This window comes from Pteropus alecto, unplaced genomic scaffold, assembly GCF_000325575.1.
Source record: "Pteropus alecto unplaced genomic scaffold, ASM32557v1 scaffold71, whole genome shotgun sequence".
Taxonomy (NCBI): domain Eukaryota; kingdom Metazoa; phylum Chordata; class Mammalia; order Chiroptera; family Pteropodidae; genus Pteropus; species Pteropus alecto.
The window spans coordinates 9,998,079-10,017,682 of record NW_006433024.1 but is presented as its reverse complement, the minus strand read 5'-3'; the positions used below and the strand labels follow the sequence as shown (position 1 = coordinate 10,017,682).

Here is a 19,604-nt window from a genome sequence, read left to right as displayed (position 1 = left end):
AAAAAAAAAAAAAGGAATGACATACTGATACATGCTACAACTTGGATGGAAATTACGTTTAGTGAAAGAAGCCAGACACGAAAGGCCAAAACTGTATGTTTCCACTTATACGAAATGTCCAGAATTGGCAAATCCATAGACAGAAAGCAGTTTAGTGGCCACTGGGGAGCTGGGGAAGAGGAGAAAGGGTAATGATTGCTAATGGGTACAGGGCTTCTTTTTGGGGTGATGAAAATATTCCGAAATTAAATAGCGGTAATGGTCGCATAACTCTGTGGACGTAGTAAAAACCACTAAATTGTGCAGTTTAAAAAGGAGAAATTTTGTGGCATATGAATTATAACGAAACTATTTTCTTTTTTTTAAGTTCGGCAGCACGAAAAGAAATGAACACACGTAGTTAGACTGCTCTGCAGCACCTACCTCAGGGAAAGGTCTCTGGAGGTGGTCCCATTTCAGAAGCTTCAGGTAGGCATAATTCTGGACAGCAACAGGATTTGGCACAGCACCGTCCCCAGAGCCAGCAGCCCCTCCCCCAGCTGGCAGGGCATTTTTATACTTCATGAGGTCATCTGCAGCTTCTTCCAACCACTGGGTAACAAAGTCCAGGGAATCTATGAAAAACAAGGCTGTGAACATTACTATGACATTCAAGAGGGGTGCTTCTTGGAATTACTTTAGAAAAGGTCATCCTGGAGGTGTGGTATGGTACAGAGCATAGACTTTGGAATCAAACAGAACTCGCTTCAAATCACAATATTACCAATTACTGGCTGAGTGATCTTAGTTAGGCATGTCCTAATCTGTATGAACAGTAGATTCCTAAGATAAAGTACAACTTCACGTCACAGTCTGTTGTGAGGACTGAACAATGTAGTGAGTATAAAGCACGGAGCCAGGCCTTGCCACCTAAGGATGTTCAGCCAACCCTGGCTCTCTTCTCTTCCACCCTGGCTTTTCCTTGATAGATCTTGGCCTTGTATCAATCTTGTTTACTTTCAGCCTTACGGGAGGTGAGCTCTGTCATGTGTTTGATGTCTATCGTGCAGCACTTGGAGTGCTGTTAGAGGAATCTCAGCTGTCTTTCACCTACCGTTATGCTCTCTCTACTTTTCTAGGCTGAGTAATGCATGAGAGGCTCTAAGGGACATAAGAGAAAGAAGATGAGCTTTCTGTCCACATTATCTGAGCGAAAAAAAAAAAACCTCTAACAGGCCCTGGAACATGCTACAACTCTGCCAGTGGAATCCACCTTAAAACCAGTGGGCAGCCAAGGCCATGGCTGGAATTCACTCTTCACTGATGCAAGAGGATGCACCTCTGGTCCCGTCGACAGAGATCACCCCGAGCTCTTGGTTCTGAGCTTGACTCTCCCTTTAGCTTCTGCAGACAGCACTCTGTAGCTCAGCAGCCATGAGTCATGAGTACTAGACTGACCAGCTCAGGGCCTGCATTCCATTCCGGAAATGTATCCTTCACTGGGTCCCGGGGTCTGGCCTCTGGCTCTCATACTAAGGCTCTTCAGTCTACCAAACTGCAATCCTGGATGTCTCCTAAGGGGCAATACAATACTGGCTGAGGAAGTGAGCTGTGTAGTCAATCAATTCTGGTCAAAGATCTCTCAAAATCTATGTTCACATCTGCAAAATGGAGTTAAAAAATGTGGCCTACCTCACATGTTTACTGTGAGAGGGCTCTGTGTGGTTATGCGCATATACCCGTGACGTAATAAACATTAGCCAATCTTCTTTCTAATGCTGCTACTTCTACCCAGCTCTTTCCTTCTCCTCCTGACCCCCAGCACCATCTCAGACTTTTCCATCTGGGGCTGAATGAACAACTGCTCAGGGCTGAATTAACTATTCTAGTCATGCAACAACATCTATCCAGAGACTGCCATTTTCATCTTACAACCAACAAAGTTGGAGGCTAAACAAAACTCATGATAAATTGGATACGAAGACTACAATTTACCCAGAACATTAGCTGCCAATACAGAGACAAAAAAAGCATGCTAGAAATGCAAAATAGTTTTGGATTCTGTATTCATTTGTTTCCTGCAGTCATCTGAGAAATTTGTAAAAATAAGACTTTTTCTGGGTCTGAAAAGAGAAGATTTATGAATATAAAACAGAAACAAAGTGAAATTCTTGACGTATCACCTTACAGGGAGGAGAAAAGTGAATTCATAATCACAGAAAGTTTGTCATGTTTTTAAAATCAAGGTCAAGCATAAAATTTGTCTCAAACTTGTGTCTTCATTAAAAACCTATTTCATTTAAGACTTCTTCATTCTTTCAAATTTCTATTTTTATGTCCTACTTATACTTCTGTTGCTTGTCAACTAAATTTTCTTTTCAAGTCCTAATGTCTTGTGCTTTTCTATGTTCAAATTAGAATATCCTCATATTGGATTTTAGTTTTGTTTTGAAGATGATATCGTTATACAACAAGCTACAGCAACTAAAATGAAAAAAAAAAAAACCAAAAAAACACAAAACACAGACAACAAAAGAACACCACAAAGCATTAAACATACTCGGCTGCTTCTCCAAAAGCTCTTGAAACTTCTTCCTTTCGTATTCCACTGACTGCTGCATCAGATGTGGCCTAATGCTACTGACAGCAAAGTTTGCCATATCCACTTTCATTAGGTCCAACACAGAAAAAATTGCCCTTAAAGAAAAGAAATAAAAAGATTCAGAACTGGGCACTTGTAAAATAAATATTGTTTTAACAAAAAAAGATGAGCAGATTTGAGATAGTCTTCTCATCTCAGAAAGAGTAGCAAGAAAAGTTAGTAAAATCATGAGAAAATTAAGAAAAACATACTTAGAAAACATAAAAATTTAAATAATGGTTAGAAAAGATTGCACATTTTAAGCTGCTTTTTGTCCCACACCTCCACCCTTGACCCTCAAGCAAACACATTTACCCCCACTGCCTGTCTAGACTGGAATGAGTCCCTCAGCTCTGGGTCAGCCCTCATGGCGACCACAGAAGAGGAAGGAGCCCAAAATCACAGAGGTTCAGGGAAGAGAGCTCACCACTGGGTCTCTACTCTCACATAGGTCAATTCGCTTTCCTAGGAAAGAAAAATATAATAACTCTCTCCTTTCTCCTCTCCTCTTACCGAGTCTCTTTTAGTTTCAGGGCATGTTTTACGTTCTAGTTCGGGTGGCATAATTGCTATTTCACATTCTGAATGTACCCAATGTGCAGACTTGACAGTCATCCCATTTTAAGAACCTACCTTTAGGAAAATAACCTAAAATACAAAAAAAGTTCTGTACACAAAGATGTTCACTGCAGGGTTAAATAGTAAATAATTATACATAATCTAATTGTCCATCTTAACAGAGAAATACTTCATTATATGCAATGAATACTTTGCAGGCATAGAAAATGCTTATGGGGAATTTTTTAAACTGGTATAAATTGGTTATAAAAAGATAATACAAGAGACCTTTGTGGTGTTAAAACTGTTCAGTATCTTGACTGTGGTAGCTGATACACAAACTTACATAGGTGATAAAATCATATAAAATTAATATGCACACACTAATGTATACAAGTACAACAGAAAAGCTAAGTCATGTCAGTGGATCTTAACACTACGGTTTTACAAAATGCTACCATTGGGGAAAACTGGATGAAGTTTACTGTATTATTTCTCGTAATTCCATGTAAATATACAATGCTCTCAATGACACTTTCAATTAAAAAATAAGTGAAATGATTAGGGTATAATGTTAATAGAAAAAGTCAAGCTTGCAATACCCTCCAAAAGGTCTTCTGAGGTTCAGCTAACATTGAGACTAACAAGACTACCGTAAGCCACAGGTTTGGCGTCATCTATCATGCAGCTTACCAATAGGGCAGCACCAGGCATTCCTCTTCAGCAAGAGTTATTTTATCAGCCACAGCACACAACTCGACACGTGGTGAATTCAAAATTTGAGGTGAATTTTTTCCTTCTTTCTACTTTTCTATATTTTATAAAATGTCTGCTTTTGATATTGTCTTAAAATGCAGACGTATCTACACTTGAGGAAGTCTAAATCTGAAGAATAGGATCTCTATTTTAGGTACACTGAAGGTGGTTAATACAATTCCCATACCTGAAAAGGGACACTATTTCTTTAATGTCCTTTAGTTTCCTAACTTCCTCATCTCGAGCAGGTGCACACAGTGTCCCCATAATGCCAATGATGAATTCTGCCAGCTTGGAAATGTCCAGGGCCCCATTCTCTGCTTCTTGCTTTATCAGATCCAGGTCCAAGACTTCTGTAATCTGGTTTCTCAGGCTAGTGTGACCAGGCAGCAAGAAGGATAACAGAGTCTACAAAAGAGAACAGCTAAGTTTAGTCCGTTTCTTAGTCAGACATCATTTTCGATTATATGTAAAGGAATTTACATCTATACAAATAAGGGCTTACCAATTGTTCCTATAATGCTGTACATATTTTAACCTTTTAATCAACAAATCTACAGAAAAACATGTTTTCAAATCATTTAGAATAACTATTTAAGTTTCCATTTAAGCTCTAGCAACCAACTAGATACAACATGAATAAACTGTTAAAGGTGAGAAAAGAAAAACATTAATTAACATGAGCCTGTGAGCCTGTATGCCAATTTCCGGATACATCTCTTCTTTGATACTGCTGCTAAAGGTATTGCAAAACAGCCCTACCTTCCACTTAATGCCTCCTCTAACCCACAGGCTGAATCACTTTTTGGCTATTATAAACTGAACATGTCCATACCTATTAAAATATGTATAAAATCACCTATATTTTATAATATAATTTCTGTTTTCTTTAAATAATTGTCTTCAAAAATATAAACTTTTTTTCATCTACAAAAGGAATGCTTTTAGCTTATTATACCTTGTTTGAAATTTTTAAAAAGGGTATTAAGCCAAAAATACTTTTAAACCACATTTTGGCAAGTAATTTAACTTCCTGATCCTTCGATTTCTTTTAAATCTTCTGGCACAATAACACGGAGAGATTTAATACTCCTAACACACCAAAAAAGCACCATAATTTGCTCTTCCACTCACCTCTTTGATCTCTCCGACAAGTTTAATGGCATGGTCGTATGTTGGGGGATCTTCACTTAGCTGGACACTCAAGCAATCCCAGAAAGCTTTATGTACAATCTCCTTTACTCTCTTCTCCAAACTGGAGGCAAATGAGAAAAAAGAAAAGAAGAAGAAACAACAAATATAATATTTAAGCCTCAAATCACTTTAAAAAGCACAAACTCTATGGGTTTATGGTGAGAAATTTTAAAAGTAATTTGGATAAATGAAAGACTTACCAGACATACTTAAATAGATCACTATCTTATTTTCAGTTAGTGATTTATTTCAATAAGTATCTCATTGTAAAGAATAACTTTCAACTAATTTGACAGATGACAATTAACAGCATATGATAGTGCCATAGATAAAAAGAATATTGGAAAGTTCGAAGTTATTAATTTTTACTTCCCTGATACCACCAAGTTTCCTAAGATAGTTATGGTTAAGCAGCATAAGATAACAATTCAATATGCATATAGGTTGAAGGACTTCATTTCCTAAAAATATCTTATTCCCATTTGATATATGAGACGATTGCTTAATTAGGTACCAAACTGTAACAACTTGTATATAACATCTTATTAAAACTAGTCATTATAGCATGAGAGCAAAATAAGTAATTCTCATTATTGATGTAAAAAAGTACTGTTTTTGCAGAGCATATAAGAAACGTTTGTACAGTCATATTTAGAAGCCTATTTTGGAGACACTAGAGCTTGCCAATTCAGCAGCCATTCCTCCTCCTTAGTTAACAGAATACCAATGTTTTTCACAGCACTTTTACAACAGGCAATGATTTTCCTTTCCTATGGCAATACATTTTAAAAGGCGCACCTTACAATCGATAGAGTTTTAGATTCAAAATGATATGTGCCAGGTGCTAGGAATAGAGAGAATAATGCACAGGCCCTGTCTATGTAGTTTACAACCTGGCAAAGAACACGAGTAAACCAACAATTACAGTACAATTTGATAGTTACAAGAAATGAATGAAACAATGCAATAACAACATAATATGAGGCAGCTAAGTCCTAGTGGGGAGAAGCTAACATGAAAGACTTCCACAGGAAATTTCCAGATCTTTTGTTTACATTTGAAGGATCAGTGGTCCTTCGATCCACTTTCAAACTCTAGTCATTCCTAGGATAGGGATATTTTTAAGCAACAACATACAAAAGGAGAGGTGTATGTGAATAGAATGCCATCAAGTGAAGAAAATATTTCCGACACTGGGAAATGACAGTATTCTACAAAACAAAGTAACTCAGTAACCACTTTACCTGTCTTCTGGTAATTCAACGGGTTTAATCCGGAAGTCTCCATTTACGACAATCTCATGGGCTAGAACCATGTTAGTGACTCCTTTTGCTGTCTCTAGAAGTTCATCCACCGTCACAAAACGAGGAGGACTAGCTGTAACAAAAAGCAGTGTAAGAGAGTTGCTTCTCTAGATTAGGATTTCTATTAAAGTAAGGAGAAGGCAGTGGTTCTGGTACCAGCTAATAGTTTTAGTCATGCCTCTATTTATAAAAATATTCTGGCAACTTCAAACAATAAATTGATCTATTTCATATTCACTTTTCTTTTAACCTACAATCCTAAAAGCAGAGATCATTTCCAATACTCAAAACCTAATTTTCTACTAAGACTACCAATTTTTACAAACTATCGATTTCCCAATACACTGAGGGTTTATTTTCTAATTCTTCTGCCTCCTGTTCATTCTCAATGACAAAAGGGAAACACCACATTTAAGATTTCCTCTTTTGCTCCCATGAGTTCGCATTTTGCTCCACCACTAACACTGTGGCGTGAATGAATCTCCCCAAATTAAAAGACCATCGAGTACTTTAGGGTGCCAGGTGCTGTTCAAACAACACTAAAACCACTACCCTGTACAGGACACCAAGACTGAATATGAGAGTTCTAAAGCTGACCAATGGAGAAATCAGAGCGTGTGGGACAAAAGAATTTTGCAGAATCAAAACCTTGAGTACTGATTTCTCCCTTTCCACTGCCCTGATATCTAAATCCTACAGGTTTCACTTTCTGTATCAACTGCTACAATAGCCTCATAACTGGTTTCCATACTTCTTTCTCCTTTGATAAAGCTTGAGATTTATCTTCCAGAAAGAAAGTTTTCTTTAGCCCGTAACAGAGTCAGGGTAGGGGGTGCTTGTGAAAACGGATTGCTGGCCTCCCTCTCAGGGTTTCTGATTTAGCAGGCCTGATTTAGGGGCCTGAGAATCTGCATTTCTCACAAGTCTCCAGCTGATACTGATGGTCTCAGAGATGATACTTTGAAAAACGCTGACCTAGAAGATGACAATGTTCATTTTACATCATGTTGATAGGATCTGGGTTAAAAATGAGATAAATAATATCACTGGTTTGCACAGGGTTTAATAGTTACAAAGATCTTAAGTTAGTGAAAAGTTATTTTCCTTCCTCTTTTTCTTTTTTCTTTTGCTCACACACACACAAAATAAACTAAGAGCTATTCATATCCTGCCTGGTAACAGTTTTTATTTGGTCACATATGGGGAAGTTAGGAAAATGGAACAAATTCTAAACATTTCCAGAGAATATTAATAAAAATAATAAAACAAAAGCCTAGATACAAATTCTCTATTATTTAGATATCGATTTCTTCTACATTGACATATTGATAAAATGCAATCCCAGTCAAAATCTCAGCAAGGTTTTTTGTTAAAATTGCCAAACCGATTCTAAAATTTATATAAAAATGCACAGGACCTAGAAAAGCCAAAACAATTTTGAAAAAAAAAAAAAGAACAAAATTGGAGGACTCATACTGACTGATTTTGATACCATTATAAAGCTTAATTGAGACTGCGTTTTTGGCACAGGATAGCTATACAAATCAGCTGAAGAGAGTAGAAGACCCAGAAATAGACTGATATGCACACATATGTAAGTATACATGTGGTTAATAAGGTAAGATTAGTTTGTTTGTTTTTTATCAAATGGTGCTGGAACAAGTCAATATCTATATGTAAAAGAAAGACTCTTGACTCTTAATGATAAATAAAAACTAACTCAAAATGTACCACAAACCTAAATATAAGAGCAAAAACTACAAAACTTCTAGAATAAAACAGGCAAAATTTCTTGAATAGGATACAAAAAGTTCAAATTGTAAGAGGAAAAAAACTGATAAATTGGACTTCATCAAAAATTGTTGTGACTCTATTACAAAAATGAAAAGGCATGCTACAGACAGAAAATATGTACAAAACATATATCTGCTAAAGGACTTACATCCAGAATATATAAAGAACTACTGCTCAATAATAGAAGACGATCAATAAGAAATGGGTGAAAGACGAACATTTTTCTAAAGTAGATATACAAATGGCCAGCAGGAGCATGAAAAAAATAATCAATATCATTAATTATTAGTATGACATAATAGAAAATATATATATTGACCTCTGCCCCCAGTTTCCAGCATGAAACTTCTAAAATCCTTGTAATTTCCTAAATGGTAAGAACATTAGGAGCATCTCTCGTTCTAATATTTGGTCTTTGGCCCCCATCTCTGACACAGGGCTCCTAAAACCCTTGCAAATTCCTAAGGTTCAAGCGCCCTTGGAGCATCTTTTGTTCTGCTGAGGTGAATCTGAGTGGGCTCCTGGATTGTTCCTGGATAGGGGCTGGTCACTAGAAAGGCCAACCCATGATAAGCAGCTTAGAATAGAGTTAATAATTGATCATATCCTCCATAAAATGTCAATGGTATAGGGTTCAGAGAGCTTTCAGATTGGCCAACAAATCCATGCTGGATCCAACTCCATGGGGAAAGAAACTCCTGGGCTTAGGATCCTCTCAGACTTCACCCTATACTATATATCTCTATCTCGCTGTTCTCTGTATCCTTCATCACATCCTTTAATAAACTGGTAAACATAAGTAAGTGTTTCCCTGAGTTCTGTGAGATACTCAAGCAAATTAATTGAATCCAAGGAAGGAGTCATTGGGATTGGGAACCCCCAATCGATAGTTGGTTGGTCAGAAGCAAGGTGATAACTTGGGCTTGTGACCAGCATCTGCAGGGGTTAGGGCAGTCTTGTGGGACTGTTCCCTTAACCCCTGAAATCTGATGCTATCACCAGGTAAAGTATCAGAATTCGGTTTAACTGTAGGACACCCAGCTGGTGTCACAGAGAATTGCTTGGTGGGGGAAAAAAGGCCCCACACATTTGGTGACCAAAAGTTAAGTTTTTTGTGTGACTGGTAAAAGAGACACACAGGAGAAAAGCACAGGAGGAAGGCCTGGGTTTTCCTCACATAGGGGCGAAACTGTAGGTTTTTTTATTTTATAATCAGGGAAATGCAAATTAAAGCCACACCAAGATACCATTATGTACCTACTGCAATGGCCAAAATTAAAAAGACTGATCCCACCAAATACTGGCATAGGTGTGGGGCATCTGGTACCCTCACACATAAGTGGTGGGAATGCAAAATGGTACAGTCACCTTGGAAAACAGTCTCTTGGTTTCTTATAAAGTAAACTATACACTTACCACATGACCCGGCAACCCCACTCCTAGGTCTTTACCCAAGAAAACTGAAAACATATGGTCACGTGAAGACATGTACTTAAATGTTAATAGCAGCTTTATTCCTAAGAGTCAAAACCTAGAACTATCCAAATGTCTATCAACTGCAGAATGGAAAAACAAATTGTATAACAATACAACAGCATCACTACTCAGCAATAAAAAAAGAACAAACTATTGATACCTGCAAAAACATGGATGGATCTTAAAAGCATTATCCCAAGTAAAAGTCAGATACAAAAGGCTATATATACTATGATTCCATTTATATGAAATTATAAAATGGGCAAAATTATAGTGATAGAAAGCAGATCAGTGGTTGCCAAGGAATGGAAGAGGATGGGGGAAGATTCACTGCCAAAGGGCACAAGAGAATTCTGGGAGGTGACGGAAATGTTGTAGCACCTCGATTGTGGAGCTAGTGACACAACTGTAAATGTAGTTGTGAGGACTCATCAAATTGCACACTTAAAATTGGTGCATTATATATAAATTAAACCTCAATAAAATTGATTTAAAATTCTAGGGCACCCAGGAGGAATTTAGTAAATATATACTGATTATTAAATTTCTTCAAACTAGTATTTTCTGTTACCATTTATTAGAAAATGGAACTTCCACTGTGTTATATCAACATCAAACATCAGGAGTTATTAAACTCCGTCAAGCTCTTATCTCTTAAAAAGAAATTCAGAGATCGTCACCAGGGCTCCAAAAGTTTGTTTTAACTTTGGTTTTACAAAAATCTTCAAATGTCTGATCATCTTGACTTTATGAAAATAACAGAAACATACCAAGTTCTCTCAGTAAATTTATAATTTGTTACTATTTTTCAACAATTTCAAGGATTTGGGTAATGATAAATAGATAAGGTTTATATGCTGCCTGGTCATGAAATACAATGGACAGAGTAAATCAAGAAGAAATTCAGCTTCCTCTAGACTCTGTTGAGTTTGACCTTGAACAAGTCACTTAAATCTTCCAGGGTCATTGTTTCCTAATAGGCAAAAAGAAGATAAAACTGAAGAATGTTCCATGAAAGATGAGAATCTTCTAAATTCTAGGCACATGTGTTTTGGTGTTTTGGGCATACCTGGGACCAAACAGCTTTACCAAGTGCTGAGAATATCAGACGACCAGAAAAAAAGAGTTTTTGGGAGCTGTCCAAGTTAGACTACTTAAAATCAGATTTAAAAATGGAGGGTAGCTGATCAAGAAGATAAAAGCTAACATTCTTTTTCAAATGGAGGGTAGCTGATCAAGAAGATAAAAGCTAAAATTCTTTTTTTTTTAGGCGAGGCAACCCTTGATTGACCTCACAGATTGCAAGGACCTTGTCAGTTTACAATCCCTTACTTTTCTTTTTTTATTTTTTACACCTACAGCACCTGGTCTTCCTAGGTGGTCTCTCATCCAAGTACTAACCAGGCTCGACCCTGCTTAGCTTCAGAGATCAGACGGGATCGGGCTTGTTCAAAGTAGCATGGCCGTAGACCTAAAATTCTAAGATATGATCAGGATATGTTACAGATCTGCATACACAGGAATTATTCATTTCATACTAATTATAGGGTTGTGGGGCGACTTTTCGTTCTTGTTTTGAGAGTTCTCAAATTTATCAATTTAATAAAGGAGAACTTAAAAAGATATAATTTGTTGGACAACACATGCTTCACCTCAACTTGTAAAGAGAACCTGAGTTATTTTCAGAGCCATGAAAAACGGTAAGGTTACATGTATTTTACCCCGGGATTTATTTTACTATGCAATATAGAGAGAAAGCTGTTGCCAAACTCTGTTACAGCATGTGTGCACTGTTGCTGTTAGAAAAACTGAAAACCCCATCAAGTTAAACACGCCCTTTGGGAGGCTGGAGAACAGATTCCAAAATAAAATGAAGTCCAATTTGGAATGGTCACACATTTCTTTACTGAGGTGTTCTGGGATCTGAGTCTATGCACTTTAAAGAGATGCTTCTAGTCACACAAATAGATGGGCATTTATGAAGGGCAGATGGCAAATGTCACCCAAACAGCTACTATAGAGTGAGTATAGTGAAGCAATTTCCACTGTGGAAATTCCTTGTTACTTTGTCTTCCTCACTAGACTGTGTGCTCCATGAGGACAGAGACCTTGTGTGTCTGGTTCACAGCTGGATTCCTGATATACAGCATGCACTCAATAAACACTAATTGATTAATATAGAGACACCATAATTCAAAGTCTAGTCGTACACTTTAGAAACGTAAGAACTCAGTGTCACCGATTTATCTAAAGATGACTGGGATCTACTAATTAATCTAGCAAGTACCTGATTTAATAAACCAAAATGCTAAATGGAAAATATCAGCTGGAATAACAATTTCCATCTGCATATGGCATCTTTTACTGGTCAACTAGGTCATTAAACACTAGAGCAGAGGTGCTTCATGAGCAGAGAATGTAAATAACATGGGAGTTGATCTTATAGGAAATATTAAGTTAGTTGACTGATCCTTACCCTAAGGATCTCTGTTTAAGCAACAGATCGCATTTTACTTATTTATTTATTTATTTTTAAAGTTTTTGAGGTAACATTGGTTTATAACATTATATGAGTTGCAGGTGTGCAACACGGTAATTTGACATCTGTAAATACTTCATCATGCTCACCACTAAAAGTCTAGTTTCCATCTGTCACCATACAATTGACCCCCTTTCCTCGTTTCACTCTCCCTCCACCCTCCTTCCCCTCAGGTAACCACCGATCTGCTGTCTGCCTATATGGGTTCATTTTTGTCTTTTGTTTGTTCATTTGTATTGGTGTTGTTTTATATTCCACATATAAGTGAAATCATACTGTCTTTTTCTGTCTGACTCACTTCATTCAGCATAATACCTTCAAAGTCCATCCATGTTGTCACAAATGGCAGGATTTCACCTTTTTTATGACTGAGTTGAATTCCATTGTATATATATACCACATCTTCTTTATCCATTCATCCATCAATGAACACAGGTTGTTTCCATATCTTGGCTATTGTAAATAATGCTGTCATGAACACAGGGGTGCACACAAAGAACAAATCATCTTTTAGAATCAAATCACCACTTCAGATTAGTGCTGACCAATTCTTACAAGCCAGTCATTTTTCCTTTTTCAATATTCTATATCACTTACTCAAAGTTCTGTACGTGAAATTCTAATGTGTGTGGGGGGAAGGTGAGGGTGTTTTCCCCACACCACTACGCAATTCTCAGACACCAGCTGGGTGTCCCACAATTCAACTCAATTCTATTATCTACTTGGAGATAGTACCAGACTCCACAGGTTAAGGGTTCAGTCCTATAAGACTTCCCACACCCCTTTGGATAACAGCTGCAAGTCCAGTTTGTCACCCTGTTTCCGACTGATAGGCTATGAATCAGAAGTTCCAACAACCCCCTCCTTGGGTTCAAGGAGGCTCACAGAACTCAGAGAAACATTTTACATACAGATTGCTGGTTTATTATAAAAAGATATATTTTAGAACAGCCAGATGAAAGAGATGCACAGGGCAAGGTATGGGGAAAGAGCATGGCGCTTCCACATTCTCTCTCAGTGTGCCGCTCTCCCAGCACCTCCATGAATTCGCCAATCCAGAAGCATTCTGAACTCCACCCTTCCGGGTTTTCATGGAGGCTTCATTACATTGGCATAATTGGTTAAATCACTGGCCATCGGAGACTGATGAAATCTCCAGCTCCTCTCTGCTCCCTGGAGGTGGGTGGTGGGATGGGTGAGACTGAAAGTTCCAACCCTCTATTCACATGGTTAGGTCTCCTGGCAACCAGCTCTCACCCTTAGGTTCCCTAGATGCTTCCCAAAAATCACCTCACTGACAAAAGACACCTCTATGGCTCTCATCACTTAGGAAATTCCAATGGTTTTAGGAGCTCTGTGCCAGAAATGGGACAAAGACCAAATATATTTATACATATTTATTATAAATCGCACTATCATAGTTACCAATAGCAATTCTACCCATAAATATTACTCTCTGTTATCATTTGCAAGGCGAAAGGCTTTTTGCTATTTACGTTTTAATTTGTAGAATTCCAGATGTGATTTTAGAGTTACTTTAGATTCATCAGCGATACATTTATACAGTTTTGTGATAAATATCTGCAAACAGTTAATTTCACATTTTGTGAATTCTTATTTATGCTCTATATGGGCAATGATGCCTCCTGACCTCCTGATGAGCCCCAGACTAGGGGTCTTAGCACTGTGGCCCATAGCCCTGTACCTACCTATTACTACAAGGAGAAAGGGAAAGAAAACCATAAGAAATATTTTAGAGCATTAATTTTAAACTTCGTTTTGGTATAAACTTCTATGAGAATTTTTTTTTTTAAAGCCTACAGCACTTGGTCTTCCTAGGTGGTCTCCCATCCAAGTACTAACCAGGCCTGACCCTGCTTAGCTTCTGAGATCAGATGAGATCAGGCATGTTCAGGGTGGCATGGCTGAACCTCTATGAGAATTTAAAGAAAGCTTCCATGACCTTTTTCCTAGAAAAATGTATATACATACAAATGTTGACATACTTTTGACTATTCCTGGATCCCCTCACACTTAATCATGGGTCCCAGGATAAGTACTCTTGCCTTAAGGACTTAATTGCATACAATTTCAGATAATGTAATCCTGTGTTGACTTGACATTAATTTGTAGTCATGCCATTTGAGATTGACAGGATGCCAAAAGCAAGGTCATCGATCAAAGAAAGACTGAATATCTAAAGGAAAGGTCCTCCTTTATTGGCAACTGTAGATGAGAAAACTATCACATTAGCCATATATATCTATAGTACAGCAATCAGTCGTATCTTTAGATGCAATAGATAGCATGTTAGTAGCATTAATGACAAATGTATTACAGTAGGAATAACAGTAGTGTTAACAACTAATGTTTATTGAGCATTTATTATGTGCGAAGCACTGTTCTAAGTGCTTTACATGAATTAATTTGATCTTTAAAACCATCCTAAGAGATAAGTGTATTTTCCTTATTTAAAAAAGGAGAAAACAGAAGCTTTCTAACTATACATAGTGGAGACAAGACCTAACACATGCATAATAGACTAATATTAACAGCATGTTTCCCTGAACACAATTTGACCCAGTAGTCTATCAAAATCTATGTGATAATAAAACGAGGTTCACTAATATTTCCTATAAGAACACGATGTTGACTAATAAATTACCTGGGGAAGGGCTTTCTTTGATCATTTTAAAATATGCACACCTCAAACACAAAAATGTGTGTACTTCTTCCAAAGATGAAGAATTACTAATCATCTATACTTTAAAGAGATAACATCGGCACTGACATTCTTAGACTATGACACTCCCTCTTCAAACTTTTCATTTTTGGACTAACTTCAGAAAGCTTAAGCATTCTTAATAAAAGACATGAGTTGGGGCAAATGCTGGGAATTTGGGTGGAAATTGCCACCGCTTCATGTACAAGGCCTGCTCCTTGCCAGGGATCTGAAGTGACTTCATCACATGTGTTAAGCAAACTGAATTCCCTCAACCTCGTGGGAACTAAGCCCCCAGGCAGTGAAGTTAGTTAGAAGTTAGGGTGTGGTGAACTCACTCACATTCAAAAATCCTCCTTTTTTTTTTTACCTGGCACAAGCACAGTCCTGGCTCGAACCTGCCTCTCAGACTTTTCACTCTTTTAATTAAAGCTGCAATTTGCACTCCACCCTCTTATTTCTCATAGCACTTCAGAGAAACTGGAATGTCAGAGGCTGGAGGAAATAGGAACATTTTGGACATTATTCTACAAGTTTAAATTCCCATGCAATTGAAAACCCAAAGGTGACTAGGCTGCCAGGTGAGAAACTGTTGCTATCCTTAAATGGTAATTACTGGCAATGTTATCACAATTACTAAAACCTACCTAGCTCAGGGCCACAAGTACAAGGAAGCCTAATAAAAATATCATCCGAAAATCGGGATAATATTGCTTCTAACCAAAGTCAAATTTGCTTACAGTGAGGTCTTTGTACTCTTTGGGTACTAGGGGAGCCCGACTTTATTTTTTTCTGTAAAGCTTCATCAGAACCTTCCACAGCATCTTCAAGGCTTTGCTCAGAATCATTTGATTTTGATTTTTCTGCTTCATTTATATTGGACTTGTCAAGGTTGTCAGACATCCTCGATTAAGTTTATTCACTTTCCTAGAAAAGAAAAAACAATGAACCAAAATGTTCTAGAGAACTAGATGGTCAGTCATTAGTCGTGTGACTCTAGGCAAATCATTTAATCTCTTTGGGTTTCAGTTCTCTTATCTGTAAAATAAATGGGCTTGCCAAAATCTTATCCAGCTATAATAATCTACTTCAATGATTAAACAGATACCTGTAAAGTGACACTTGTAATTTATCAAACTTATGGACCTGTACCTCAGATAGAGAATAACAAATTTAAATATTTTTGTCTCAATCCTGAGTACATCACAAGAACACAGGGCCTTAAATTGTTAGAAGAAAACACTATAAACTGCCTGCTTCTATTTTAATCAAAGAGTGTTTCAATTCTGAAATTTTTTATTTTCATTCTTGAGAGCTGATAGGAAACCTCTTTGGAAATAATGCTTTTAATCAAGCTTCCAAGTGAACATACTGAATTGTGGAGTTGTTTCCCTGATCCTATTATGTGGATAAGATACCTGGGGAAGACAGAAGGTAGAATTTTATGAAGCATCTAAGAAGAATGTGTGGGGCAAATACTTATTATTAACTCCTCGCTAGTCATCAGGAAAAGATAGTGAGTAAAGCAGGAAGTTGCAAATAACCATATTGGGTTGGGTGGGGTTTTAATTTCTTTTAATAGCTGATTAGAACAGGAATAACACTTCGCACTTATTTTACAGTAAATAAGAGGTTACTATTCCAGGCCTTTATTAATTGGTTTGGGCCAGTTAATAAAGGCCTGGAATAGTAAATAACCTCTTATTTACTATAAAAATTTTTGTCAAGTTGTGTCCCCTCACCCCACTCCCAGCAGTTTTAATTAGAGTTCTCTATTCCTAAGATGTTTTCAATTAAGGGAGAAGAAAGACACAATGTTTCTGCATTTACACTACAGAAAATAATTAGCATTTGTACTATTAGCACTTTAAGATCATAAAACATTTTCATAAACACTAATAAGACTTTATTACACACCTGGAAGATAATCCAGGATCAAAAGAAATGTCAATTGTTTTCGGTAGATTTGGCAAACTACACAATGGAGAAGAATCACTTTATATAATTATCTGAAATTTCAGATACCTCCGTTAAATAGAATGAAGTTACTGGAGTTGGCATTTTCAGACCTGTGTTATTAATATGAAGGCTGCTTTAATGCAATTAGTTCTCCTTTACATTCCAACATCCCAGTCCAGACATGCGTCTCTTCTCTGTCCTAAATCTGGCTCTGCAAATGCTTCAAGATCCAAAAGACAACATTACCCAGCATATTCTATGAGAAAGGGCAAACAAAAACACTTCTAATTTTATCCTCTTCACATGCTGGGAATGAGCTCAGAAATGATGAAGTAACTCATTCTGTGCAGTGAGGAGGTAAGGCAGGATTTCCAGGTCTCTAACACTAAATAAGCAAACTAACCCATCTTTTAAGATTGGCTCAAGTCCAAGCTCCTCCCAGGACACCTCCCCAACTTCACCAGTATTTGCACCTTTCTCTGAACTCCTGTTACTAGACATCTGGCATTCACCATTGCTTAAAGCCAATTCAAAATATGTTTCTTTAAATAGGAATAGATGAAAAGGCATAGTCTGGAGGGGGGAGATATGATATGTTTACAAGGAAACACAGTGAAACTTAAGCCTTAATGGCATTATGATCTCCTTAATAGAGATCACTATGGGAAATGTAGCAGAGGGAGAAACTAATTCTGCCTGGAAGGAGGTTGGGATAACCTTCCCAGAAGAGGTGACATTTAAGCTGGTCTTTTTGAAAAGGGTAAGATTTAACCTAATTTAAAAAATACCTGGAGGGGAAGAGGAGGTGAAAAGGGGGGCATTTCAGTCAAAGAGCAGAAGTGAAGGCACCCGAAAATGAATAGCAGTAAAAACAAGTGTCAGGTGATGAAGATGAAAAGATGGGTTAGGGCCAGATTGTAAAATTGCTGGGTTTTATTTTTTTAAAACTCACCTAGATTTTTAACTTCTTAAGGGCCAAGACCAACCATGTTTCCCACATACGTGTAAGTATATCCTCTAAACAGATACCCACCAAGGATTTGTTGATAGCTGTGTCATCTCTGATGTCAGTTGTATGTGGGAGGGATGGGCGTTGGGTTCCAATTCAGACTCTTTACTACCTGTTTAACTTCAGTTTCCTTATCTATCAAATGCAGCTAACCTAACTCTTCGGTTTGGGGAAAGTTTAAACGACAGAGCATGCATAACAACAGATGGCACACAAGAGGCTACCCACGAATGGTAACTATAGTTAGAAGGCTAGAGGATGCAGCGAGGAACCATTTAACTACTTACAGTGTGCTCATTCATTCAACAATCACCAACTCCTGCTATGCCTAAAAAAGGAACCGAGGGTAGGAGGATCCTCGCACTTGCGGAGAAGACCGTCTATCTGATCTTCACGCCAGGCCCAAGCTGGACACCAGAGATTCCCCAGCAAAAAAAAGATCTTTGAGCAAAAAAACAGGGGCTCTGTCCACCGACGCCGGGAATCGCTTTCTCCGGCACTCAGTGCCACTCATTCTCAGGGTCCAGATACCGTTGTAAACAACTGTTTGGGCCGGCGAGGGAGTGGCCCAGCCGGGATCAAGCGATGGACGCGGGGCGCGCCTGGACAACCGCCAAGGGTTGGGACAAAGGCCGCACTAAACCTCAACCCGCCCGCTGTCCCTGCCTCTTCCTCGCCTGCACCCGACATCACCGCGACCCGACGGGAAAAGGCGAAGCAATGCTGGTGACTTTGACCTCGTGCTTCCCGGGCGGGCGCCACAGGGCTGCCAGCCTCCGCGTCCGCATCCCTCACCTGCCGCGGAGTCGGCGTTCTCGCTCCTGCTGCTGGGGCGGAGAATCGGGCGGGAAGCGATGTGCGGCGGGCCGGGCGGCTCAGCCTCTGCCCCTCAGAGGCCACATCCCTCGCTGATCTCCCGCCCGCCTCGGGTGGGGAGCGGCCACCGCAGTCGCTCATCCGCGTCGGCAAGGGGGAGGCTGCTCTTAACCAGGAGGCGCCCGCCCTACGGAGGGCGACGCCATGTTTCTGTACGGAAAGGCGGGGGGGCGTGACTCAGCCGGAGGCGCCATGTTTCCCTACGCAGAGGCGTGGCGGGGAGGCTCCGTGCCCGCCGAAAGAGGCCAAGCGGGCGGTGGCTCGGCGCCTGGCAGCGCCCGCGCAGGGCGGCGCCATGTTCCCGTACGGAAAGCTGGGCGCAGAGGCCGGGCGCTTCCAGAGGGACGCCTCGGCCAGAGCCGGCGGCGGTACACGCGAGGTGGAGGACGCGAGGTGGAGGACGTGCGGCGTCCGGCGAGTGAAGGAAAAAAAGAAGTCGCCCAGCCGCAACTGCATTCAAAGCCTTCTCGCCCAGGTTTTCAAATTGTAATATTACTTGGTGTTTCGTAGCTGCACGTAGTTTATTCCCCTCCCCTCATGTTGGTGGTTAAAAAAAGTCATGCGTACCACCTGGATAGCCTAGCCAAACAGACTAGGTTTGGTTTGGGGGGTCCTCCCTTACATTTACTAAGTAGCTGCTACACTTTGTCCATAGGAGGAGCTAGACTATAGCTTTGAAATGACGGAAGTCAAGAGGAAAAACGGTTCTCATGAAGGGTCAGCTCGGTTTAGGTAATTCATAAACACAGTGAGTTCTCGGAGTATTTTATTACGGCTGTGTTCTAGAAAGGAAAACT

The 19,604-nt window shown here is 39.0% G+C and overlaps 1 protein-coding gene and 2 pseudogenes across 7 annotated transcripts in view; all 3 read right to left on the bottom strand.

Moving 5' to 3' along the window:
- Positions 1-18,879, bottom strand: part of TCP11L1 (t-complex 11 like 1) — a 29,712-nt gene extending 10,833 nt beyond the window's left edge. Inside the window, exons 1-8 of one of the 7 annotated variants that reach the window (XM_025044156.1) lie at positions 18,727-18,855; positions 16,989-17,142; positions 15,704-15,890; positions 6,373-6,505; positions 5,069-5,189; positions 4,122-4,342; positions 2,540-2,676; positions 424-614 (exon numbers count right to left, since the gene is read on the bottom strand). In XM_025044156.1, coding sequence (XP_024899924.1) covers positions 424-614; positions 2,540-2,676; positions 4,122-4,342; positions 5,069-5,189; positions 6,373-6,505; positions 15,704-15,866 — 966 coding nt within the window. In that variant the 5' untranslated portion in view covers positions 15,867-15,890; positions 16,989-17,142; positions 18,727-18,855. Of the gene's footprint in view, positions 1-423; positions 615-2,539; positions 2,677-4,121; positions 4,343-5,068; positions 5,190-6,372; positions 6,506-12,539; positions 12,609-15,703; positions 15,891-16,988; positions 17,143-17,955; positions 18,186-18,218; positions 18,692-18,726 lie in introns of those variants that run through there. The other 6 variants (XM_006908012.3, XM_025044158.1, XM_025044157.1 and 3 more) reach the window with 6 other exon arrangements.
- Positions 11,055-11,173, bottom strand: LOC112476657 (annotated as a pseudogene).
- Positions 14,056-14,174, bottom strand: LOC112476620 (annotated as a pseudogene).
- Positions 18,880-19,604: the final 725 nt, after the last annotated feature.